The sequence below is a fragment of the Lepus europaeus genome, chromosome 22 (genome assembly GCF_033115175.1).
Source record: "Lepus europaeus isolate LE1 chromosome 22, mLepTim1.pri, whole genome shotgun sequence".
Lineage (NCBI taxonomy): Eukaryota > Metazoa > Chordata > Mammalia > Lagomorpha > Leporidae > Lepus > Lepus europaeus.
In genome coordinates this window covers 34,056,496-34,082,105 of record NC_084848.1, presented here as the reverse complement: position 1 = coordinate 34,082,105, position 25,610 = coordinate 34,056,496, and the positions used below count along the sequence as shown (strand labels likewise).

Below are 25,610 nucleotides of genomic sequence, written 5' to 3'. Positions count from 1 at the left end.
CAGTGAACCGCCATATGGGAAATGAGTGCTGTAGAAGGCAGTCTCACGACCTAAAAAGAATAAACCATTTGCCTGGAATTCCTTATCAGTTGGGTCAGGTATTCCAGGCAAGATTAAAAGGAAACAGTTTAAACTGTTAAATTCTTTACTTAAGCACTTTGGAAGTATCCATTCCCCCTTAAATGTAAATTACATATTTTATCTCATTAAAGAAGTCCAAGCACTTGTACTTGGCAAGAATGCTGGCAATAGCTTGTGCCAGATTACTGTATAAACTTGAAAGTAATAAAACTTCTTTTAAAAATGCTGTATGATACAGACTTTTCACTACTTCAGATTAACCGCCCAGCTGGGACAGTTTCTTGGGACCAATTTGTGTCAGTTAATGTTCATTTTAAAACCAACATCCATGCCTTGACTCTCTCCTATTCACACCCTTCTCTAGGCTCCCGTGCATCTTTGTAAGGGCCCATGTTTCATAGAAAAGCTGTAATGTTACTCTATTTATTTATTTAGGTATGCTTGACTGTTAGGTCCAACTAAGTCTATGACTTCTTATCTGCAATGTATAATTCTTTTTTTTTTCTTTCTTTTTTTTTTTTTTTTTGACAAGCAGAGTGGACAGAGAGAGAGAAAGGTCTTCCTTTGCCATTGGTTCACCCTCCAATGGCCGCCGCGGCCGGCGCACTGCGCTGATCTGAAGCCAGGAGCCAGGTGCTTCTCCTGGTCTCCCATGGGGTGCAGGGCCCAAGCACTTGGGCCATCCTCCACTGCACTCCCTGGCCACAGCAGAGAGCTGGCCTGGAAGAGGGACAACCGGGACAGAATCCGGCGCCCCGACCGGGACTAGAACCCGGTGTGCCGGCGCCTAGAACCTGGTGTGCCGGCGCCGGCTGCAATGTATATTTCTACAGGCCCGTTTTCCAAAGCAAGGCAATATTCTCTGAATGTTCAGTCTGCCACCCTCCCTACTTTAAGAAGGGGGCCAGCGCTGTGGCACAGCAGATGAAGCTGCTCCTTGTGCTCAAGCGGACATTCTCCACTGCGCTGCTGTTTGAGTCCCAGCTGCTCCGCTTCCGGCCCAGCTCCCTGCTAATGTGCCTCGGAAGGCAGTGGATGATGGCTGAAGTACCTGAGTCCCTGTCACCCATGTGGGAGATCTGATTGGAGTTCCTGGATACTGGCTTTGGCCTGGCCCAGACCTGGCTGTTAGGGCCATTTGTAGCTTTTTTTAAAAATCTATTTTTTAAGATTTATATATTTATTTGAAAGAGTTACACAGAGAGGAGAAGCAGAGAGAGAGAGAGAGAGTCTAATAATTGAGTCCCTGCCACAAATGTGGGAGACCTGGATTGAGTTCACAGGTCCTGGCTTCAGCCTAGCCCAGCTCCTACTGTTGGTGGGTATTTGGGGAGTGAACCCATGGAGGACACCTCTCGTTCTGTCTCTGCCTTTGAAATAAACTTTAAAAATGTTAAGAGATGAAGTATGTCTTAGTGACAGAGATCACTTGAAATGGTTCAGTAACCAACTTGAACAATAGAGTCAGGAACTGGGAAACCTTGGAAAACTATAAAACTGTACAGGAATTCTAATAGTCAAAAATAAATGTCAGTGTTTATTCATTCTAAAGGAGTTAAGCTGTTGACACCATTTCAGAGAAAGCCGCGTGAGACCAGAGTTAGATCTAATGTTACGGCGTGGCCAGTGTGAGCGTCCAACAAAAGGAGCCAAGGAATGGCTGTTGGGGATGGGCAGAAGTCCAGCTGCTGACGGTGACAGGCTGTTCACGCCTCTCCTCGCTGAGACATTCTGAAGATGGGGGAGGAAGCAGCACCACTGCCGTCTGAGATCCAAGGGACTCCAGCAGTCTCACTCCAAAGCAGTACAAAACGTACAAAAGTGAAAGTCTCCACACACTCCCGTTCTCCAGGAAATGCGGATCACCCGGGAGGAAGCTGACCCTGTTCCATGGGTGCTGTCATGTTAGTTTTTTGATAGCTTCAATCCACTCCGCTCGCTCAGCCTTGCTGCTGGCCTGGATGTAATAGTGTGTGTCATCCTTAGTAATCACTTTGAAGAGGTTTCCCTGGACATTCCCTTTAACCCCTGGGCAAAGAAAAAAAAAAAAAAAAATCAGTGGTTTATAGCCTTGTCTGCTTTCAGCTTGAACCGAGACAGGAACAGAAATAATACAAGGAACTATTAAATACAGACTGTGTGCTTGGAAATATCCCCCAGGTGCACGCCCTCCCCTTTCCTCCCTCACATTTAGGCCTGGCCTGTGTTCCTAGAAACCCTCTTGCCTGCCCTCTGTGCTAACCATAAGCTACAGATTCATTCCCATCAAAATGTTAAAAGCAAGCACAGAATTTTGGGGCTTGACTTCAAATTGTGTGACTTCTTTGAACCTCAATGTCCATATCCATGAAATGAGAATTATATTCTCTTCCTGCTATAGCTGGTGCTATGGTTTAGATAAGGTGTGGTTGTCTCCCACGGGCCTAGATGTTAGAGAATTAGTTCAGGGTAGTTGTACTGGTACCAATGAGCCTTTATGAGACGGAACCTAAGGGCTAGTGTTTTGGTGTGCAGTGAGTTAAGCCGTAGCCTGAAATGCCAGCATCCCATATCAGAATGCTGGTTCAAGTCCAAGCTACTCTACCTCTAATCCAACTTCCTGCTAATGTGCCCAGGAATGCACCAGAAGATGGCCCAAGTGCTGGCGCCCCTACCACCCATGTGGGAGACCAGGGTGGAATTCTGGGCTCTTGGCTTTGGCTTGGCCCAGACCTGGCTGCTGGTGGCCATTTTGGGAGTAACCAGAGAACAGAAGATCTTTGTCTCTTCCCCCTCTCTGTTGCTCTGCCTTTCAAATGAATAAATAGATCTTTTTAAGATTTTTTTAAATCTTCATTTCTTAAAAATAAATAAAAAGAGGTGGGACCTAGTGGGAGGCACTCAGATCCTCAGGGGCATGAGGTAGTTCTGTACGACTCCTTGGGAGTTCTTGCTCTCTGCTTCCATACAAGCTCCTGCCATCATATCTGCCATGACGTCCCACAGACAGGGAACAGCACTTGCCGAGCCCGGGCCATGTGGTATGGGCTCTGAACCTCCCAGACTCTTCATAAATGTGTCTGCCTCGGGCCCTTTGTTATAGTGCCGAAAGCGGACACAGCCAGCTCTTGGGAAATTATTGAGCTAACGGGTACTAAAGTGTGTTGTTAACCCTACAGCATTGTGTGGGACTTAGCTACTATTCTTAGGTGGAAGTTTATGGGCCATCAGCACACAAACTGAGGGGAAACTACATTAAAAACAAGGAGTGGCCGGCGCCGCGGCTCAATAGGCTAATCCTCTGCCTGCGGCACCGGCACCCCGGGTTCTAGTCCCGGTCGGGGCGCCGGATTCTGTCCCGGTCACTCCTCTTCCAGGCCAGCTCTCTGCTGTGGCCCGGGAGTGCAGTGGAGGATGGCCCAAGTCCTTGGGCCCTGCACCCTATGGGAGACCAGGAGAAGCACCTGGCTCCTGGCTTCGGATTAGCTTGGTGCGCTGGCCGCAGCACGCCGGCCGCAGCGGCCATTAGAGGGTGAACCAACGGCAAAAAGGAAGACCTTTCTCTCTGTCTCTCTCACTGTCCACTCTGCCTGTCAAAAAAATAATAAAATAAAATAAAATAAAATAAAATAAAAAACAAGGAGTATTTGCTTGTGTGCTTAACACACCATGCCCTTTTGTCTAACTTCTGAAATCGTCTTCAACACTCACACCATCCTCTCACTGAGAAAGCCCGACTCAGCTACCAGAGCCTAGTCTTGCATGAGTGGACGTTACTGAGGTGAGAGAGGCCCCTCAGATCTCCAGGCCAGGGCCAAAGTTGCACCTTACCAGTGGGAACGCCGTTATCCTCCAGAGCAGACACGAGGGAACCACGAAGGGAAAATCCACCCACTGGCCTGTTCTCTTCCTGCAGAGGAAAGGAACCAAAGGCAAGAGCTGTTGCCCTGCAACTCTCCTTGATCAGGCCAGCTGAAGTCAGTGCAAGTCATAACGGAAGAGGCAGCTGAACTTGGACATTGCATGGCCAAGATCCATGCACCAGTAAGGAAGTCGGAGCCTCTGTTTCACAGCCAGTGGCAACAGTGCCCACCAGGGCTGCTGTTAGCAGTCTAGCAGACTTGAAAATCAATTGGCACGTAGGCCTTTGGTGCAGCAGTTGACACTGTGTGGGCTGCCCATGTCCCATATTGAAGTACTGTCTGGGTTCCAACCTCCACGGCACGTTCAATTCCACCTTCCTGGAAGACAGCAGCTGACGGCTCCCTATGTGGGAGACCCAGATTAAGTTCCTGGCTCCTGGCTTCAGCCCGGCCCAAGCATGGCTGTTAAAACACCCGGTCTGCCTTTCATGTCCAGAGATGTCTCAGAGCCTCTGACCCGCACTATGCCAGGAGAAGCATGTGCCAGCCTCCTTAACCCTCTGTGCATCTTGCCAACCAACAGAAATGACACATAGTGATAGTTGTCACTTCTGCAAAACCGACAGACATTCCTGCAGCTTGTACACTGTTACGCAAGTCTCCATACGTCCCTGGCAAAACAAAACTCTGGTTTGCAGTACCTCGGGGTGACTCAGAGCAATTACATACACCAAGTAGTGCCTCGGGCCCCAGCATCCTTTCCATTAATCAATAATCAACTTCATAAGACAACGGCAAACAAAAAGCAGTTAAATAACACCAGAGATGTTGACACGTGAGACGCCCAAGGAGGGAAGGTTGTGGTTCGCCTGTAGAATTCCAGGGCAACCTCAGGGAAGAGACTTGAGAAACAGATCCTTGGAGGCGTCAGGGCTTGCAGCCAGGGTGGGATGCAGAGCGAGCGCACAGCCAGGGAGCAAGGAGCCAGGATGCCTGTAGGGTGGCATCTGGGCTAAGGCAGTGGACTCAGGCAGGGCACAAGGGGGAGTACGTTGCCTGGGCACACAGTGCAATGCAAATTGCAACCGTCCTTTGCATCCATTTGTGTATTTTTTTCCTTACTAACCACTGGGGGGTTTCAACTCTGTCCTGTAGCTAGACCGCCATGCTGCCAGGGTGCTTTCTGGAATTCTTTGCGGTTGACCCCTCAGGCAGCCCTCCTGCCATGCCTCTCCCCAACCCTCAGCCCTTCTTTGTGTCCTGGTGGGGTCTCCCCTACCTGCTCTCAACTTACAGCAGGGGCTCCCGAAACTGCCCACTCCTCGATATTTCAGAAAGTGAATCATACATTCACCAAGACAAGGCTGAACAACCCAACAAAAGGCCATTGTTTTCTTTTGATCGGAATTAATTCAATAGGCAGTCACGCTTATTATCTCAAGTTCAGAAGAGCAATCCCTTGGTGAATTCTTTTAACAACAAGATGATTAGTGAATTATAGCTCGAAAATTATATGGTAAAAGGAACTCCTCCAAACGTAGGTGGGAACTACAGGTTAACGGAGACAGAATTAATGGGATGTTTAGATAGAAGAGGATGAAGAGGCTGGGAAGAGCCAGTTGGGAGTCTGATCAAAGCAGGCTTTAGGGAAACGAAAAGATGCTTTCTTGAAAGGGGGCGTTTAGCCTAGTGGTTAAGACACCAGGTAAGATGCCTGTGTCCTGAATCTGTGTGCCCAGGTTTGATCCCTGGTTTGACTGCAGCTTCCTGCTGATACAGACTTCCGGGAGGCAGCAGTGATAGTTCAAGGAATTAGATTCCTGGAGACCTGGATTGTGTCCTAGGAACCTGGCTTCAGCCCTGACCCTGTCCCAGTGGCTACAGGCATTTGGGGGCGTGAATAAGCAAGACAGATTGGGTTTTTCTAATGATGCTGCCTTGCCACAAGAAGTGAGTGGACATGGAAGAAAGCACTCGCTGATCAGGGAAGAGCAGCTTGCGCTGCAAGGGACAGACTTAGAACAGCAGCAGCTTTGGTGGGGAAAGCTGGGAAAGGCAGCAAGGCGGGCGGGCGGCCTGCTGTGCTGGGAGACATCACAAGGCAGGTGCGAGGTGAGCTGCCGCACGCACCTTAGAAGGGTCGTAGTAATGCAGGAAAGCGGGGTCCTTCCTCAGGACAAAGCGACGCACCTTCCAGTTCTTCCGCTTGTGCCCCTGGGGGAAAGAACGGGCTCATCAGAGACAGCTCCATGTGCCTCCTTCCCGCCTCCATGCAGCTAATGCCAAAGCCCACCAAGCCAGCCTGCGCCAGCAGACTGCGTTCTCAGAACAATTGCACTGATGGATCCTGACATCAGCCCCTGCCGCATGACACTTCAGCAAAAACACCTTCAATGCAGACAATTGTTACCTGTCAATTTTTAATTTTTTTTTTTTTTTGACAGGCAGAGTGGACAGTGAGAGAGAGAGAGACAGAGAGAAAGGTCTTCCTTTTTGCCGTTGGTTCACCCTCCAATGGCCGCCGTGGCCGGCGCATCTCGCTGATCTGAAGCCAGGAGCCAGGTGCTTCTCCTGGTCTCCCATGGGGTGCAGGGCCCAAGGACTTGGGCCATCCTCCTCTGCACTCCCGGGCCATAGCAGAGAGCTGGCCTGGAAGAGGGGCAACCGGGACAGAATCCGGCACCCCGACCGGGACTAGAACCCAGTGTGCTGACGCCACTAGGCGGAGGATTAGCCTGTTGAGCCACGGCGCGGGTCTACCTGTCAATTTTTAAACAGCCTCTAGTGTAAATTTTTTTTTAAGATTTTTATTTATTTATTTGAGAGGTAGAGTTACAGACAATGAGAGGGAGAGACAGAGAGAAAAGTCTTCCATTCATTGGTTCACTCCCCAATGGCCGCAACGGCCAGAGCTGCACCAATCCGGAACCAGGAGCCAGGAGCTTCTTCCTGGTCTCCCATGGGTGTGCAGGGGCCCGAGGACTTGGGCCATCTTGTACTGCTTTCCCAGGCCACAGCAGAGAGTTGGATTGGAAGAGGAGCAGCCAGGACTAGAACCAGCGCCCATATGGGATGCTGGAGCCACAGGTGGAGGATCAACCTACTGCGCCACAGCACCAGCCCCATATTTATTTATTTTTGAAAGTCAGAGTTGCAGAGAGAGGGAGAGACAGAAAAAGAGGTCTTCCATCCACTGTTTCACCCCCCAAATGTCTGCAATGGCTGGGCTTGGACCAAGCCGAAGCCAGGAGCCAGGAGCTTTTTCCAGGTCTCCAACATGGGTGCAGGGGCCCAAGCACTTGGGCCATCCTCCACTGCTTTCCCAGGTGTGTTAGCAGAGAGCTGGATCGGAAGTGGAGTAGCAAGGACTCAAACTGGCACCCATATGGGATGCCGACATCACAGTTGGCAGCTTAACCCATTATGCCACAATGCAGGCACCCAGTTTTTAGTTTAAAAGAACCAGAAGCTAAATCAGTATTAATAAAATAGTCCTCTTTAAAAAAAAAATAACAAACCACTGTCACATTAGTCAAGCGGACAGAGCCAAAGGGAGTTACCACTGAAGGAAAGGGAACATGTTACCGAGACACCACTCCACAAAGAAGGGCAGGGTGGCAGCTGGACTGGGTGCTCACAGGCAAACCTGAGCCACTGACACCTGAAGGGTCAGCTTAGTCCAAAAACCAACCTGCAGCGACATGTATGTGTACACACGTGCACACGTATGCATAAAACTTCTCGAATGTTCTGCATTTGCAAAAGACCAAGAAATAATTCATTACATGATAAAACCTAAATGAGGGGCCAGCATTGTGGTGCAGTGGGTTAAGCTGCCACCTGCAACATTGCTGTCCCATGACTGTGCAGCTTTGAGTCCCAGCTGCTGAGCTTCTGATCCAGCTCCCTGCTAATGCACCTGGGAAACAGCAGAAGATGGTCCAACTACCTGGGGCCCTGCCACCCACATGAGGACCTGCATGGAGCCAGGCTCCTGGCTTCAGCCTGGCCCAGTCCCAGGCATTGCAACATTTGGGGAGTGAGCCAATGGATGGGAGAGCTCTCTCTCTCTCTCTCTTTCTCTCCCTCTCTCATCCTCCCCCCTACCTTTCAAATAAATACAATAAATATATAATTTTTAAAAACCCTAAATGTGAAGACATGTGTGTGTGTGTGTGTGTGTGTGTGAGAGAGAGAGAGAGAGAGAGAGAGAGAGACTTCATTAGCCCCACATTCCAGATCACAGATCTTCCTTAGCCCTCTGGCCTGGCCTGGAACACCCTCAGAGCCCCTCCATGTTCTCCCAGGGGCCTCTCTCCTTCCCCTCACTGAGGACCCAAGTCAGGCCCAGTAGAAGCAGAGTCTGTGGGCCAGACAGGCAACTCCATGGATGGTAAATAATCCAAGAGCGGCTGGGGATCCTTACATGCAAGACACAGGTGACAACGACAGTGCTTGCTCAGAACCACAATGGGAGTGGTGCTGAGCCGGGTACCTGCCCATTGTACAGACACGCACATTCACAGGACTTGGGCAAAACCGCTTCCACCTCCAGTACCAGGACGTGGCTTTGTTCACAGAATAGAACTTCAGCAATGCACAGGTACTGGGAGAATGTTTGCTTCCAGTTTAACACAGCTGCTGTCCCACAGCTATTTAGGAGCAGTGGCTGTGGTCAATTTTTCAGCACTGAGCTTACCCTGAAGAACTTGATCTCCACCCGATGGACTTGGATGAGGAACATCATTAGCTTTTGTTCAGAGAGTGTTCCAAGGGGACAGTTAGGGCCTCACAAAGGAAGGCAGAGCCCCCAAGAAGCCCCAGGAGGCTGAAGGCCAGCAGGTGCAAAACATCAAGCCAGCCAGCCGTCCGTATCTTCTGAGAAAATAAGTGCAAATGGGCAATGGTGTAGAAGTGCTTTCTCAGTGTTGTGAGGATTCTGCGTGTGTACACTTTTCTGGAGCTGGTCCACGCACACGTGTGGAAGAGTGAGCACGTGTGTGCGTGCACTGCTCTTCACCTTGCTTCCCATGGCTGACCCAGGGCCTGCTTTCGCAGATTCTGCTGGTGGGCAGTGCGCTACGGCATTACCAGCCTTCCCTCTCTCTGGGCTCCTTCCTGCCCACTGACCCCCGGCCCCGGGGTCTGCCAACCGTCCTGCTCCTCCCTGCTCGAAGGCAGCCATACCTGCTTGGCCAGGTAGCCCTGCTTTACCACCGTGCCACTTAACTCCATGGTGCAGAGACTGAGTTCTTCCCTGGAGCTTGTCTTCTTCTTGTAGCTCTCAGCCTAGTGGGAAGGAAAGAGCAAGCGCTGTTAGAAAAGAGACCCCGGCCCAGGCTGCAGGGCGCTCTCGGGATGAAGCTCTCCCTAAGACTGTGAAGCCCCCGGTACCCTCTCCTTTGCCTCTCCCTTCCCTCAGCCCTGGTGGCAAGGGGAACCCCCTCCCTAACTCACGAAAGTGTACAGGGCCGTGGAATCATCCAGAAACTGGTCCGCCAGATCCCCGGAGCGAATGGCTCCCGTGCTCCGGACACCTACAGGCCTGAGGAAGTTCTCCTCCATGAGCATGGAGGCCAAGGTCACGGCCTCCAGACGGTTGGCAGCGAAGCTGCTGGAGATGAGCCAGTCCACCAAGGAGGAGCCTATGTCAAGGCAAGGGCAGCACCCGTCAGATGAGGGACCACAGACCAGCCACAGGAAGCGGTGACCTCACCGACTTGGACCCCCTGAGCAGCCCTGGGAGCTCTGTAAGAGCTGTGGCCATGCCCACTGTCCAGCAGGCAACTCTGGCCAGCTTCCAAAGGAGCCGGTCAAACACGTGCCTGAGCCCCGATCATCAGCTTCCGGGTTTCCACTGCCCAGCCCAGCCCCTGCGCAAGGAGGGGCAGGCTCACCTAGAAAGGTCTTTTTGTAGGTGCTTCCTTGCTCCATGTTGGGGCTTGACCGGATCCCATTGCTGCTGTCACGCATCTTGTCCACGATGTGACTGCAGGGAAGGCAGGCAAAGGAGAGAGGACTCGCATCAGCACCGCCGGGCACTGCCACGGGTCCAAACCGTGGGACACCCCAGCCAAGGAGCACTCGGTTACGCTCCAGAATCTGAAAGGCAGGATTTGCAGACCTTTCTTTCCTTCCCCTGGGTCCTCTAAATGTTCTATTCTTTCTGTGCCAGGCAGGTATTACTTTGGGAGTAAGAGCAAGGACTTGTGACTTTTACCTTAAACAGGAACGTACAGCAGCCAGGTGATTCTCACTGATTGACTGCATTAAGTCCACGCCCCTCCGGCTACTTCTCAAAGTCACGTGTCTCTGAGTCCTCCCCTCAGCCACCCTCTGCTGCTCCTCCCAGCACTCAGACCAGTGTAGCAGCTCCTACGCACGCAAGGTGCACAGTCAAGATTTTGGTGCCGGGGCTGGAGTTTCGGAGCCCAGGACTGCACGGATACCACACTGTTGATGGGCACAACAGTTCTGCTGCTTGGGAGGTCAGCAGCTTCTCCTGCAAACCAGAGAGTTTCCAAGATGGGAACTCCTTTTGCCCGTCCCTACCTCACCGAATCACCTCCGCCACGGACCAGCTTTCCCTCTGCCCTGGAAGACAATTACTACCACCACGGGAAGACGCTTTTTTCATTCCTTGTTTCTGTACTCGGGCTGGATGAGACTTTGCTTATTTGTATTTGCATCTGCTGAGCACCCGGCTCCGTGCGTGGCATGCAGAAGGCACTCCATAACTGCTTGATGAATGAATGAAAAAACCCCACTGAGCAAGCAGCCAGCTGCTCCCAGAATGCATCGTTCTCACCACCAGGCAGCAAGCAAGACCAGCGACTTGGTGGGTGGAGATTCCTGGGGAACCGTAATGTGGCTCTGATCTCCTTGGCTGAAAATGAAGCAAGGTGTGTACCTCATTCACTAACAGAAGCCAAGAGCATGTGTGGTGCAGCAGGTTAAGCCACCACCTGCGGTGCCGGCATCCCATATGGGTGCCGGTTCAAGTCCCAGCTGCTCCACTTCTGATCCAGCTCCCTGCTAATGTGCCTGGGAAAGCAGCAGAGGATGCTCCAACTGCTTGAGCCACTGCCACCCACATGCAAGATCCAGATGGAGCTCCTGGCTTTGGTCTGACCATTGCAGCCATCTGAGGAGTGAACCAGTGGATAGAAGATTCTCTCTCTCTCTCTCTTTCTCTGTAACTCTGCCTTTCAAATAAATCTTAAAAAATAAAAACAAAGAAGAAGAAAAGCATCAGCACCCAAGAGAGTACACAGGAGCAGGGTGGGTACACAAGGCCACTTTCAGACAGAGAAAAAACAATATAAACCGGACAGGGACAGCTGAGGGCCCTGAGTAGCAGCCACAGCTCCCAGCCGGGCCTGGTCCTCCTCCCACCGCCCACAGGCAGGAGAGGCTGCAGTGAGGCCGGGCGGTGTGCAGGGGCAGGGTGGGGGAGGCACTCACTGCAGGCTGATGTGAGGCGGCAGCTTGAACGAGTTTTTCAGTATGTGCAGTTGCTGCACCTTCCCCGGCTGCCCTGCGTGAATAGCCCCTGTTATCTCAAAAGCCCAGGCGTCCCTCTCCTCTCGAGAACACGCTTCCAGGAAGTACTCCGTGGATGTCCGAGTCTTCAGCTTAATGAGGAGCTGTGGGAAGAGACAGAGGCAGAGCCGGTGAGAGAGTGCTGCACAGTAGATACGACAGGCCACTGCAAACCTAGGAGACGGTGGGAGCCCAGTGACTGCCTGTGGCCCCAGTTCCTTGCCTACACCCCAGCAGGTGGTTTTTAAAGCTTCACTTGGCTGGGGGCTGGGGAGGCACCACCGTGGCATAGTAGGAAGCTATTGCCTGCAGCACGTATCCCATAAGGTCGCCTGTTCCGGGGGCTCCACTTCTGATCCAGCTCCTCGCTAATGCACCTGGGAAAGTAGCAGAAGATTGCCCAAGTGCTTGGGCCTTTGCACCCACGTGGGAGACCTGGAAGAAGCTCCTGGCTCCTGGCTTTGGATTGCCCTGGCTCTGGCCGTTGTGGCCATTTGGGGAGTGAACCAGTGGACAGAAGATTGCTCTCTCTTTCTCTTTCTGCCTTTCGAGTAAATAAATATTTTTTTAGAAATTTTTTTTAAGATTTTATTTATTTATTTGAGAGGTAGACAGACAGTGAGAGGAAGAGACAGAGAGAAAGGTCTTCCTTCCGTTGGTTCACTCCTCAAATAGCCGCAACAGCCAGAGCTACACCGATCCGAAGCCAGGAGCCAGGTGCTTCTTCCTCTCACACGGGTGCAGGGGCCCAAAGACTTGGGCCATCTTCTATGGATTTCCCAGGCCATAGCAGAGAACTGGATTGGAAGAGGAGCAGCCGGGACTAGAACCAGTGCCCATATGGGATGCCGGCACCACAGGCAGAGGATTAACCTACTGCGCCACAGTACTGGTCCCAATAAATATTTTTTAAATAAATATTCGCGTCTGGCGCTGTGGCATGGCAGATAAAGCTGCTGCCTGCAGGGCCAGCATCCCATATGGGTGTCAGTTCGAGTCCTGGCTGCTCCACTTCTGATCCAGCTCTTTGCTATGTCCTGGGAAAGCGGTACTTGGGCCCCTGCACCCATGTGGCAGACCTAGAAGAAACTCCTAGCTCCTGGGTTCAGATCAGCACAGCTCTGGCCATTGCAGCTATCTGGACAGTGAATCAGTGGATGGAAGACCTCTGCCTCTCTGTAACTCTGCCTTTCAAATAAATTAATTAATTGGGGCCAGTGCTGTGGCTCATCTGGTTAATCCTCCGCCTGAAGTGCTGGCATCCCATATGGACGCCAGTTCTAGTCCCGGCTGCTCCTCTTCCCATCCAGCTCTCTGCTATGCCCTGGGAAAGCAGTAGAGGATGACCCAAGTCCATGGGCCCCTGCACCCGAGTGGGAGACCAGGAAGATGCCCCTGGCTCCTGGCTTCAGATCGGCACAGCTCTGTCTGTTGCGGCCATCTGGGGAGTGAACCAGCGGATGGAAGACCTCTCTCTCTGTCTCTACCTCTCTCTGTAACTCTGTCTTTCAAATAAATAAAATAAATCTTTAAAAAAATTAATTAATTAATTAAAAAATCTTCACTTGGGGAGCTGCACTGTGATGCAGTGGGTTAAGCTTCTGCGTGTGATGCTGACATCCTACCAAGAGGATTGGTTCAAGTCCCAGCTGCTCCACTTCAATCCAGATCCCTGCTAATGCACCTGGGAAGGCAGCAGAGAATGGTCCTCACCACCCATGTGGGAGACCAGGATGGAATTCCTCACTCCTGCGTTTGGCCTGGCCCAGATCTGACTGCTGCAGCCATTTGGGGAGTAAACCAGCAGATGGAAGATCTCTCTCAACCTTTAAAAATTACTTATTTATTTTCATTTTATTTGAAAGGCAGAGAGACAGAAAGATATTCCCCCAAGTTTGATTCACTCCCCAAATGCCCAGAACAGCCAGGGCTGAGCCAGGCTGAAACCAGTAGTGTAGAACCAATTCAGGTCTCCCATGTCGGTGGCAGGAGCCCAGTTACTTGAGCCTCATTGGCTGCCTCCCAGTATGCACATTAGTAGAAGATGTAAGTGGAGTAGCTGGGACTCAACCCAGGCACTCTGATATAGGATGCGGTATCCCAAGTGGTGACTTAACCACTATACCAAACACCCAGCCCCGTTAATTTTGTTTTAAAGATTTTTATTTATATATTTCAAAGTCAGAGTTACACAGATAGAGAGGGAGAGACAGAGATATCTTCTATCCATTGGTTCATTTCCCAGATGGCCACAATAGCCAGGGTTGGGCCAAGCCAAAGCCAGGAGCTTCATCCAGGTCTCCCATGTGAGTGGCAGGGGCCCAAGCAATTCAGCCATCCTCTACTGCTTTTCCCAGGTCATTAGTAGGTAGCTGGATCAGCAGTGAATCAGCGGTGCCCATGTGGGATGCTAGCATGGTGGGTGACAGCTTTACCAGCTATACCAGCTATGCGCTAAGCCACAATGCTATCCCACCTTTTCCTTTTTTTTTTTTTTTTTTTTTTTTTTTTTTACTTAGAAGGTTCCTTGATTGATCTCACTCCTTCCAGTCTCTTTTTCTCCTGTTCACAGCAAGTATGGAAGACTCCAAGAAGAAAAACACGATGAGAAAGAACAAAACAGTTCTTCATGGTCTCAAAATCGTATTAGTAACTGAGTGCATTAGCTTCCATCACTATAACTAAACACTCCATGCAGAATTACTTATGAAGGAAAAGGCTCATTTCAGCTCATGGTTTTGGAGGCTCCCAGTTCAGACTGGGCAGGCTCCATTAGTTCAGCATGAAGGAAGGATCTCACATGGCAAGCCAGGAAGCAGAGAGAGAGCAGGCACACACTGTCTATGGCTGTGTGGTCCCCCTTTTAAAGCCACCACGATTTGATCTGGGAGTCCCACCCTAAGGATCTAATTCAATCTAATCACCTCCCAGAGGCCCAGCCTTCAGCCACCACAATTAGATTACGTTTATGCCCTTAATCCATTCACTATTTACATAAGACTGCAAGAACCTGAGCTGGTGTTAAGCCTCTACTTGTAATAATGGCACCCATATGAACACTGGTTCGTGTCCTGGCTGCTCCACTTCTGATCCAGCTCTCTAGTAATGGCTTGAGAAAGCAATGGAAGATGGCCCAAGTGCTTGAGCCCCTGCACCCACAAAGGAGACCCCGAAGAACCTCCTGGCTTCTGACTGGCCCAGCTCCGGACATTGCAGCAATTTGGGGAGGGAACCAGCAGATGGAAGATCTCTCCCTCTCTCTGTCTGCAACTCTGCCTCTTAAAAAAAAAAAAAAAAAAAAAAGACTGCAAGAACCAGGCCTTTAACACATGAGACACCCAAACTTTATCAACACCAGAACACTGAGCTTTGTGGGCTCGTCCTGCATCCTGCAAGGCCCACGCACTGCCAGGATGGTGGGGTGATGGTGTTTGTTTATTAACAATCAGTCTCAAGTTTTTGAACAGCAGGCAGAGGGGGCGTGGCTAATTCAGGGCAACACTGATTCTATAGGATAAAGCCAATCTTGGTGCCAGTGTGCTTCTCCAACCAGCTTGAAGGTCACGTAGGCTCTGGTAACTTTCCAGGTGGTCCTGATGGGCCTGGGCCACACCCCAGGAGCTGTTTGTCAATTACAACATCCTTCAACATGGGGGGGTGGTGCTCCTGCCGCCTGCCAGCAGTCAGGCTGTCCAGGGAGGCATGTGTGCCACGCCCCCTAACCTCCTGCATGGGCTGGGCAGGCAGCCCCCCAGCCAGGCACAGGATCACACACACAGTCTTTCTGAGAGGGTTTTCCTCAGTCCATCCAACCTCTCTCATGACCTTCAGTGGCTCCACATTACCTCCATTTGCCCCAGCCAATCTCCCAGCACTGCTTTCTCCCCTTTGGCTACAGGGGCAGCCCTTCTCCCCAGATTCCATTGCAATCTCTCTCCATGCACGGTCTTCTCCTTTTTTAAAATTTAACTTAATTTTATTTATTTGAAAGAGTTACAGAGACAGTGAGAAAGAGAGATCTTCCATCTACTGGTTCACCCCTCAAATGGCCGCAATGGCCAGGGCTGTGCTAGGCTGGACCCAAGAGCCAGGAGCTTCTTCCAGATCTCCCATGTGGGTGCAGGGACCAAAGCACTTGGACCATCCTCCGCTGCTTTCCCAGGCATAATAGCATGGAGCTGGATCAGAAGTGGAGCAGCTGGGATTTGAACAGGCACCCTTTGGAGATGCCTACATTGCAGTCAGCGGCTTAACGCACCATGCCACAGCACTGGCCCCTCTCCTAACTTTTACTCAAGACATACCACCTTCCCAGAACTTCTGCGTCTCTCCTCTTTCAATCTGTGCCCCAATCTCTACTCCTGGAGCCACACCTAACCCAATCAGATTAGGATGGCTTCTTCCTCCTCTTCAGGAATAGAACTTTCGCTGCAGCTGCAGAATATTTATCAACGAACCATTTGCTTTCCCACTAAGATTATCCACTCCAAGAAGGAAAAAAAAACCTTACCATTTTCTTCCTGGATTCCTTGGCACACACTGAGCCCTCAGTAAATGACTGCTGGAGATATATAGAGAGGGAGCTTCCACATGCTGGTTCACTCCCCAGATACCCACCATGGCCTGGAACTCAATCCAGATTCCCCACATGGGTGGTAGGAACCCAACTAGCGGAGTCATTTCCACTGTCTCTCCGCCAAGCAGCAGCAGGAACGCTGGGTGCAGGTGTCCTAAGTAGCATTGCAAACCCTGGGCCAAACACCCATCCCTAAACTTTTTTGATGGTACTCACTTCCGGAGCACGTGCCCCTTGGGGATGAAAGCCATCACAATGAACCCCAAGACAGCGGTAACAACCCACATGGGTGTCGTGCCTGCTTCCTAGCCTGCAAGTGTTTTCACAGTGCATTGCCTTGATGATCCTCATCACAACCATGTGTGATATCATCCCATTTTTCAGCTAATAAACAAAGGCACAGAGAGGTTTAACTATTTGCCCAGTGTTACGTACCCGGCACGTTGGGATGCCAGGATCTGAATCCCAGGCTCCAGGGATAACTCTTAGCTCTTCCTGTTACCCACCCTTCCTTCCTCAGAGAAGCCAGAGGTGTGTGGGGCAGGGAGGAGCCGGGCAGCCGGGGCCTCACTTACAGGGCGGTTCTCATAGTCCAGGCAGGGGCAGGTGATGGTGCAGCCGTCCAGGAGGATCCGGCCCTTGGGAGGGGTCACTCTCCGACCCCCCTCCAGCTTGTAGTACAGCAGCGTGTTCTGCCGAAGGATGAACCATCGAGCCTTCCAGTTGTGGACGATGTGACCCTAGAATCAAACAGGAAAACCCTGAGGCGAGGTGGCCAAGGGCAGGGTGTCACATGGAGGCAGCCGTCCCCGCACACGGGAATCACACGGAAAGTACTCTCCGGCAATGATGGGGAGAGCAGCATCTTTGTTTGGATCTTTGGTCTGAAGCAAAGACCTTTGGCATTGACCTTCTAACTCCCATTTGGCCTTTTTCCTGCTTAAAAACCTTGAAAGAAACTGCAAAGTATAAAGAAGAGGGGGCCTGCGCTGTGGCGTAGTGGGTAAAAGCCACTGCCTGCAGTGCCAGCATCCCACATGGGCGCCAGTTCCAGTCCCAGCTGCTCCACTTTCAATCCAGCTCTCTGCTATGGCCTGGGAAAGCAGTAGAAAACGGCCCAAGTCCTTGGGCCCCTGCACTCACGTGGGAGACCTGGAAGAAGCTCCTGGCTCCTGGTTTCGGATCGGCACAGCTCCAGTTGTTACAGTCAATTGAGGAGTGAACCAGCGGATGGAAGACTCTCTCTCTCTCTCTCTCTCTCTCTCTGCCTCTCCTCTCTCTGTGTAACTCTGACTTTCAAATAAATAAGTAAATCTTAAAAAAAAACAAACAAAAGTATGCATGCTAAGTGTTAAAAAAAAAAGAAGAGGAAAAAAAATCACTCAGCTATAATCCCAGTGACAAGAGATAGCCATTGTTAGCATTTGGCATCTCTTCCAGACTTTTTTTCTTTTTAGGTTTTACTTTCTAATTTTTATTTATTTATTTATTTATATACTTATTTATTTATTTGAAAGGCAGAGTTACAGAGAGGCAGAGGCAGAGAGAAAGCAAGATCTTCCATCCGCTGGTTCACTCCCCAATTGGCCACAATGGCTGGAGCTGTGCCAATCCGAAGCCAGGATCCAGGAGCTTCTTCTGGGTCTCCCATGTGGGTGCAGGGGCCCAAGGAGTTGGGCCACCTTCTACAGCTTTCCCAGCCACAACAGAGAGCTGGATCGGAGGTGGAGCACCTGGGACTCAAACCGGCACCCATATGTGATGCTAGCACTACAAGAGGTGGCCTTACCAACTACGTCACAGCACCAGTCGCAGTTTTTATTTTTTTAAAAATTATTTATTTGAAAGACAAAGTTACAGAACTCCAACCCATGTGGGTGCAGGAAGCCAAGCACCTGAACCATCTTCCACTGCTTCTCCCGTTGCATTATCAGGAAGTTGGATCAGAAGTGGAGCAGCCAAGACTTCAATAGGGCCTCACACAGGATGCCAGCATTGCAGGCAGCAACTTAACCAGCTGTTCCACAATGCTGGGCCCCTAGAATGTGGACAGTTCCTAAGTTGAAGCCACAACTGTGGTAGGCATTAAAGGAAGAGTAATTTCGGGAGTTCTTAGGTGGGAGAACCCCAATTGACAGGGTAGGCAGGTGAAGGCAGACAGCCTGTTTCCAGTATAGACCAGCGGATAGGACTGTGTCAGCTGAGTGATCAGAAAGAAGCGGGTCTGGGACCAGCACTGTGGCACAGAGAATTAAGCCACTGACATCCCACATGGGCATTGGTTCGACTCCTGAATGCTTCACTTCCTGTCCAGCTCCCTGCTGTACCTGGGAAAGCAGCAGAAGATGGCCTAAGTGCTGCCATCCACTAAGATGGCATTCCAGGCTCCTGGCTACAGCCTGGTCCAACCCCAGCCATGGAGGCCATTTGGGGAGTGAACCAGCAGATGGAAGATCTGTGTGTGTGTGTGTGTGTGTCCCTCTCTCTCTGTAACTCTTTCAAATAAAATAAATCTTTAAAAACAGAAAGAAAGAAATGGTTTTGGTGTGCACTCATGAAAGCATATTCTTGGGGCCAGCACTGTGGCACAGCGGGTAAAGCCACCACCTGTGACACTGGCATCCTATATGGGCACTGATTCATGTCCCAGCTGCTCCACTTCCGATACAGCTCCCTGTTAGTGCGCCTGGGAAAGCAGCAGAGGATGGCCCAAGTGTTTGGGCCCCTGCACCCACGTGGGAGACTGGGAAGAAGCTCCTGGCTCCTGGCTCCGGTCTGGCCCAGCCCTGACTGTTGCAGCCATTTGGGGAGTGAATCAGCAGATGGAAGATCTCTCTCTGTCTGTCTCTCCCTCTCTCTCTGTAACTCTGCCTTTCAAATAAATGAAATAAATCTTTAAGAAAATAATTTTTAAAAAAAAGAAAGTGAGCACCTTCTGAGCATATTTCCAAGGCCAGGTTCTGACATGGTTGTGCTTTATCTGAATCAAGGACACTGAGCTCATCCATTTCCTTCCTAGGACTTATTAATACCAAAGGCCCCTGCGGTTCTCACATCCATGGTGCAACTGACATGATTCTTCCCATGCTCAGCACATACTGAGAGCTGTTAGGGAAGTTGTGGGAGGAATCACCCGCTGAAAGTTACTGATGTGTAAATATGCTTCAGGAGCACTGATTTGTCTCCAAATAGAAGTTACTATGGCAACCAAATAACATTTATAGCAGGAACAGGTGTTTGGCCTAGCAGTTTAACAGGCCCATGTCCCACAACAGACAGCCTGGACTCCACGCTCAGTTCCAGCTCTGGACTCCAGCTTCCTGCAAATGCACACACTGGGAGGCAGCAGTGATGGCTCAAGCAACTGGGTCTCTGCTATCCTCATGGGAGGATTGTGTCCCTGACCCCTGGCTTTGGCCTGGCCATTGCAGGCATTTGGGGGGTGAACCAGCAGATGGGAAAGCTCACACTCTCTCCCTTAAAAAATTTAATTTTTTAAAGAAAAATAAGCTTAGAACTGAGCTAATCAGACAGTTTACTAACACCTCTTAGTAGTATTCATGGTGTCCCCTGAATTTGACAGTTTTTATCTCTTCTCTTTGTTCCTTACTTAGAATATGCATGTGGCCTCCTGAGGGGTGACAATTTTATCTGACACAGGAAAACTAGAAACAACAACAACGAAACCAGGGTCTTTTTTTTTTTTTTTTTTTTTTTTTTTTTAGAAATCTAGGGTCTTAGCCCTCAGCTCCTGGGGTTCTGTAGCCCAGCCTCAGCTCCCCACCCCCATCCAACCCCAGGCAGCAGAGCAGAGCTGGCCTGGGGCATCTGGGTGCTGGAGAACTGGAGGCAGTAAGGGCTGGGGGACCAGGCTGTGGCCCGTGTAGGGAGCAGAGAATGCAACCCAAACTGATGGTCTGAGGGCTGGTGTGAGGTGCAGAGGAGGAGAGGGCAAAATCTCTTCAACCTGAAAGCACAGGTACGTAAGCAGGTGCTCAGTCTAGCAGCTAAGAGGCCTGCATCCCGCATCGGAGTTCAGAGTCCTGGCTCCAGCTCCTGGCTCCAGCTTCCTGCCAGTGCAGACCCCGAGAGGCAGGGGTAATGGCTCAAGTAGTCGGCTCCCTGCCACCCACGTGGGAGACCCCAATTGATGTCCCAGCTCCTGACTTCAGCGTGGCCCAGTCCCAGCCATTGGGGCTATTTAGGGTTGAACCAAATGGGAGCTCTCTGTCTTTCTCAAACAAACAAAAAACACCAAAGGTGTTATGAGATGAATTCTGTTGCCTCCAAAAATCTTATGTTGAAGCCCTAACCCCAGAACCTCAGAATGTGTCTGTGACCATAGTTAGAGACAGAGCCCATCCAGAGGTGATTAGGATGACCCAACAGGGAGTGCCCCGATCTGACCTGACTGGTGTCCTAATAAAGACAGGCAATTGGACATGCAAGAGCCACCAGGGAGGCCTGGGCCCAGAGGAAAGCCATCTGCAAGCCGGAGAGAGGGACCTCAGAAGATACCACCTTGGACCTGTAGCCTCCAGACTATGGGAAATAAATCTCTGTTGTTGAAGTCACCCCAGTCTGTGGTTTTTTCTTGGGAGAGTTGTAGCAAACTACTACTACAGGGAAAGGAGGAAGGGGGCTAGATGTGCAAGGGGACAAAAACGTAGCCAAGAGATGTCGAGCAGAAAAAACACACGGAGCTGTTATGAGATCCTGGACAAAATCTTACATTTCCTAGAACCCCTGGCACTTAGGGGACAGACAGGTGATCAGGCTTCTGCCATCCTGCTCACAGAGCAATAATGCATGATTGACAGCAGCCAAACATGGGGAAACTGGCTCTTCCTGCAAGGGCAGCAGAACAGGAAAACTATCCAAAAATAGGAGAATTTCCAAAAGTTCCTAGAAAACGAATTAAAGATGTTTATTTGGGGGCAAAAAAATTGAAATGCACATATAATTTTTTCTTTTTCTTTTTTCTTTTTTTTTTTTGACAGGCAGAGTAGACAGTGAGAGAGAGACAGACAGACAGAAAGGTCTTCCTTTTTGCCGTTGGTTCACCCTCCAATGGCCGCTGTGGCCGGCGCACCGCGCTGATCCGAAGCCAGGAGCCAGGTGCTTCTCCTGGTCTCCCATGGGGTGCAGGGCCCAAGGACTTGGGCCATCCTCCACTGCACTTCCTGGCCACAGCAGAGAGCTGGCCTGGAAGAGGGGCAACCGGGACAGAATCTGGCGCCCCAACCGGGACTAGAACCCGGTGTGCCGGCGCCGCAAGGCAGAGGATTAGCCTATTGAGCCGTGGCGCTGGCCCACATATAATTTTTTCATAATACACATTCCCCATGAACGTTTTTAAGTTCCTCATATGCATGCATTTCAGAATTTTTTTCCACCAAAATATATACCTTTTAATTGCACTTTCCAGGAACATTTCTGAACCCCCTCGTATAACAATATGGTACCTGGTGTGGCTGCAGTTGGGGTTCCAGCCTAAGGGGTGGCAGGCCCTGCCAACACCTTGATTTTGGACTTGTAACCTCCAGAACTCCTTTCCTCTTGTATGGATATTTTTTTTCTTTCTTCATTCATTTTATCATTTGAATCTGTGCATTCTGCTACTATAAACATTTTAACACCCACATAACCATAACCTATCTAATCATTTTTTTTATTTGGGAGGACAGATAGGTAGTTTCTAGTTTTTTCCATGCATAAATAACTTGGTATTCAGAAAGCTTTTATGGTGTTTCCTTGGAATAGAGCCCTACAGATGAAATTCCAGGCTAAAACGTGTGAATATTGCTATGGCATTCACGCTGGGAACCCAGGAGCAAGGCCTACAAGTGCTTCTGCCTGGACAGAGTGAGAGAGAGAGAGAGCAGGTGCAGGCAAGAGAGTTTCCATCTGCTGATTCACTTCCCAAATGCCCTCAAGGAGGAAGCCACCGCTGGGAGCCAGGAGCTCAATCCAGGCTTCCCATGTGGGCGGCAGGAACACTGTTATTTCAGCCATCACCACTGCCTCCCAGAGACTGAATTAGCAGGAAACTGGAGTCAGGAGCTGAAGCCGGGGACTGGTGCTGTGGTGTACCGGATAAAGTTTCCAGTATGGGTGCCGGTTCAGGTCCCAGCTGCTCCACTGCCAACCCAGCACCCTGCTAATGCACCTGGGAAAGCAGCAGAAGATGGCCCAAGTCTTGGGTCCCTGCACCCATGTGAGAGACTTGGAAGAAGCTTCTGGCTCCTGGCTTCGGATTAGCCCAGCTCATCATTGTGGCCATTTGGAGAGTGAACCAATGGATGGAAAATCTCTCTGTCTCTCTCCGTCTCTTTAACGGTGCCTTTCAAATAAGTAAATAAATCTAAAAAAAAAAAAAAAGAAAGAAAGAGCTGAAGCTGGGTATCAAACGCAGGCACTCCAAAGTGAAATGCAGGCGTCCTAACAGTTGGCTTAACCACTAGCCCAAATGCCTGCCCCATTGTGCCTCTTTTTTTTTTTTTTTTGACAGATACAGTTAGATAATGAGAGAGACAGAGAGAAAGGTCTTCCTTCCGTTGGTTCACCCCCAAAATGGCCACTACGGCCGGTGCTGCCAGTGCTGCCAGGAGCCAGGTGCTTCTTCCTGGTCTCTCATGTGGGTGCAGGGCCCAAGCACTTGGGCCATCCTCCACTGCCTTCCCGGGCCACAGCAGAGAGCTGGACTGCAAGAGGAGCAACCGGTACTAGAACCTGGCACCCATATGGGATGCTGGTGCCGCAGGCAGAGGATTAACCAAGTGAGCCATGGCGCCGGCCCCATTCTGCCTCTTCTTACCAGAAAGGCAGTCCTACCCGCAGCTGATCCATGCCTCCTCCTCCCCCACTCTCCTAACAACCAGGCCCAGTGAGTTCCCTGCATTTCGTCTGGAGTTTTGCTGCTTTCTTGTCTGGGCGGAATTCAGAGCCAAGCCCATCGTGCCCCTGCCTGCCCGTCTGCAGCTTTGCCCTGCCCAGTGACCACTATTCTGTTGTCTGCCTTCCAGCACGGGGTGGGGGCTGGCCCCACCTTGGAGCTCTAAACCCTCCTAAATCTGTGCAACCCACCGCCCCGACCTGTAACTTTTCAGGCAGTCACAGGGGCTGCTGCTGTCTCCCGGGAGGAAGGGAAACTGGGGTGGAGGAGAAAAAGTCAGAACTGAACGGCTCAATGGGCGGAGACCACAGCCTGGGCATGGGGGCCACTCCCTCACCTGAGTAAGGGGCGTGGCTTCTGCTTGCCTCAGAGGAGGGAACTGAGTTTTGGGTATGTCAGCCAAGTCCCCTGCGTCCTTCGGGCCAGACCCGTTGACTCTGCTCACTTTGCTGCACCCTGGATTCCCTGCCCAGGCTATCTGGTGGATAATCCTGTACTTTCCTGGGGATGTCCCCTGGAGCCCTGTAGCTCCAGCCCTGCAAGGTGGTGTTGGGGGGGGGGAGGGGGATCATGTATATAATCCCTGGGAACAGGAGGAGGCCCCCAAGGTCCCATCTGAGGGGGGGGGGGTCTGTCCTGTATTGACTCCACCCTTCCCTAGGCCCCTAGCAGGGCCGGCTACCCACAGTCCACCCAAAACCCCCCTGCCCACCTCACACACTCTCCCCTCGAAAGCTGCATAAAGGGGGAGACAACAGGAGGTCCCCATAGGTTGCTTCTCTGAGATGCAGCCAGATCCACACTCCATGAGGGACCCGCCTACCACTGTAGCCACAAACTGGGTGTGGAATTGTGGACTGTGTATGTCCAGTGTGACCCTTGATCGGCTGCAGCCTCCCACTCTCCTTGTGTGCAGTTTTGAGCAAATAATCCACCCTCCCTCCTGCATCAAATAACGAACGACAAAATACAGATGCGTTACAGAGGGAACAGGACAATGATTTGAGTCTTCAGGGGCCAATGGGGCTGATTTGGCCACCAGGGGAGGTCACGGAAGGGAAAGCTCCTTCATCTGTCATTATCCACCCCCAACACACACACACACACAGCTGGAAACGCGGTGGAGAAGTCCTTAGGCTCATCCCCAGGCTTAGCTACCCGTGCACACTGCTGCACGTTAGCACAGACGCTCATGCTAACCTGAGTACGAACATCAACCATAACTGGGAAATACCAAACTTCCCCTCGAAGCTGCTCTCATTCAATTTCTTGATCCCAGGCATCCTGCTTTTGTCTGGACTGCCGCTTGCTTGTGGTGGTGATGGGGAAGAGCTGGACACGGAGGGTCAGAGCAGGGCCAGGACTAGCTCTGGACCAGCCACCAGCGTTCTCACCCTCCGTGTCCTCACCTGTAACACAGTGATCACGAAACCCACTGTGCACAGCACTGGGCAGACAGGAAGGTTCTGGGGGACGACCCGAGGGGGGCTGACTCTGGCCCCATCACCCACCTCCTCTGTGACCCTGAGCAAGCCACAGACCTTCTCGGGGCTTTGTTTCCCACTGGGTTTGAAAGGGGCAAGGCGGTACTACTGAGAGGTAAGGCAGCCAGCCTCCCTGGCCCGCCAGGCACCGTGAGTGCATTCCTCCCTTCTCACTGGTTGCAAACCATGGAGCCTATCTACGCTCCTTTCACAAATCATATTTAAATGTACTATTCCCCACGGCTCAGTAAGTTACTTTAATAAGTCAGGCTTCTGTGCCCACACCGCACCCACCAGGCGGGGCTCTCACCGGGTGCCCTGAGTGGCCCCCGCTCTGCCAGCTGAAGCTTTCCCTGAAGTCCATTCGCTGTCCTCCTCCCTCCCCTGCCCCGCCGTCCCCACGCTGCCGGACCCCACTCCCGGCACGCCCGTGCCAGGGCGCGCGTGCGCCCCGCTTCGGCGAGTCGCAAGGTCCCCGGGGCCCCGGGCGCGCACTCACCCGCTTCACGAGGAAGCCCTCCTTGAGCACGCCGTCCTCCATGTCGCCGAGGCCAGCCCAGGTGCGCCGGCCCGGCGCCCGCGCAGCCCGCGCTCAGCGAGCGGCTCCGACGCGGCGGGGGCGACGCCTCCCTGGCGCGGGTCCAGCGCCCGCGGCCGCGGAGCCTCCCGGGCAGGAAGTCGAGCCGGATCGGGGTTTCTGCCCTAACTTTCCCTGCTGGAGGGGCTTCGGGGCCCGCGGTGCGTCCTCACGGCTCGGAACCGGGGCGCCCCGCCGGGCAGGGCGCCGCCTCCAGGTGCACCGTGCGCTGCCTGTCCTCTTCCAGCTCTGTCCAGCTTCCTCCTTCGCCGCCCCGAACCAGCGCTTGCCTAGCGCTTGGCCTATTGCCCGCGGTCAATACGGGAACGGAACGGAGCTGAAAGGGCTGCGAAGATACGGAAACATCTCTGAGCTCCGTGCAAGCATGGCAGGGTGGACCTGGACTGGGAACTTTTCCTGGGCCTCTGGTGGTGGTGTTGGTGGGAGGCGGGGAGGGGGGAGGCGGGGCAGAGAAAAATTCCCAAGAGCCGGAAGGGCACAGGTTTAAGGAGACAGGCACAGTGTCTGCAAGGACCTCTGCCCCGGAAACACCCCCGCCCGCAAAAATGCTAGAGCCAAGGATTCCATCGGTAGGAGCAAAATTTAAAGGAGT

General features: G+C 51.7%; 1 protein-coding gene across 1 annotated transcript; it reads right to left on the bottom strand.

The window, feature by feature from the left end:
* Nucleotides 1-1,589: 1,589 nt before the first annotated feature.
* On the bottom strand, nt 1,590-25,441 carry PLEK2 (pleckstrin 2). Its single transcript, XM_062181603.1, has 9 exons — nt 24,920-25,441; nt 16,617-16,781; nt 11,388-11,569; nt 9,821-9,912; nt 9,381-9,568; nt 9,111-9,212; nt 6,054-6,137; nt 3,892-3,970; nt 1,590-2,109 (listed from the first exon to the last, which is right to left on the bottom strand). The coding sequence occupies exons 1-9, from the start codon at nt 24,959-24,961 to the stop codon at nt 1,982-1,984; spliced, it is 1,062 nt and encodes a 353-aa protein (XP_062037587.1). The 5' UTR covers nt 24,962-25,441; the 3' UTR covers nt 1,590-1,981.
* Nucleotides 25,442-25,610: the final 169 nt, after the last annotated feature.

Bases quoted from the DNA above. Each gene is read 5' to 3' on its own strand.
- PLEK2 (XM_062181603.1), bottom strand. From the start codon at position 24,961: ATGGAGGACGGCGTGCTCAAGGAGGGCTTCCTCGTGAAGCGG. The intron at 9,569-9,820 runs GTGAGCCTGCCC...GCCTTGACATAG, and splicing joins CTACAAAAAGACCTTTCTAG to GCTCCTCCTTGGTGGACTGG. The intron at 2,110-3,891 runs GTAAGGTGCAAC...TTCTTTGCCCAG, and splicing joins GGATAACGGCGTTCCCACTG to GGGTTAAAGGGAATGTCCAG.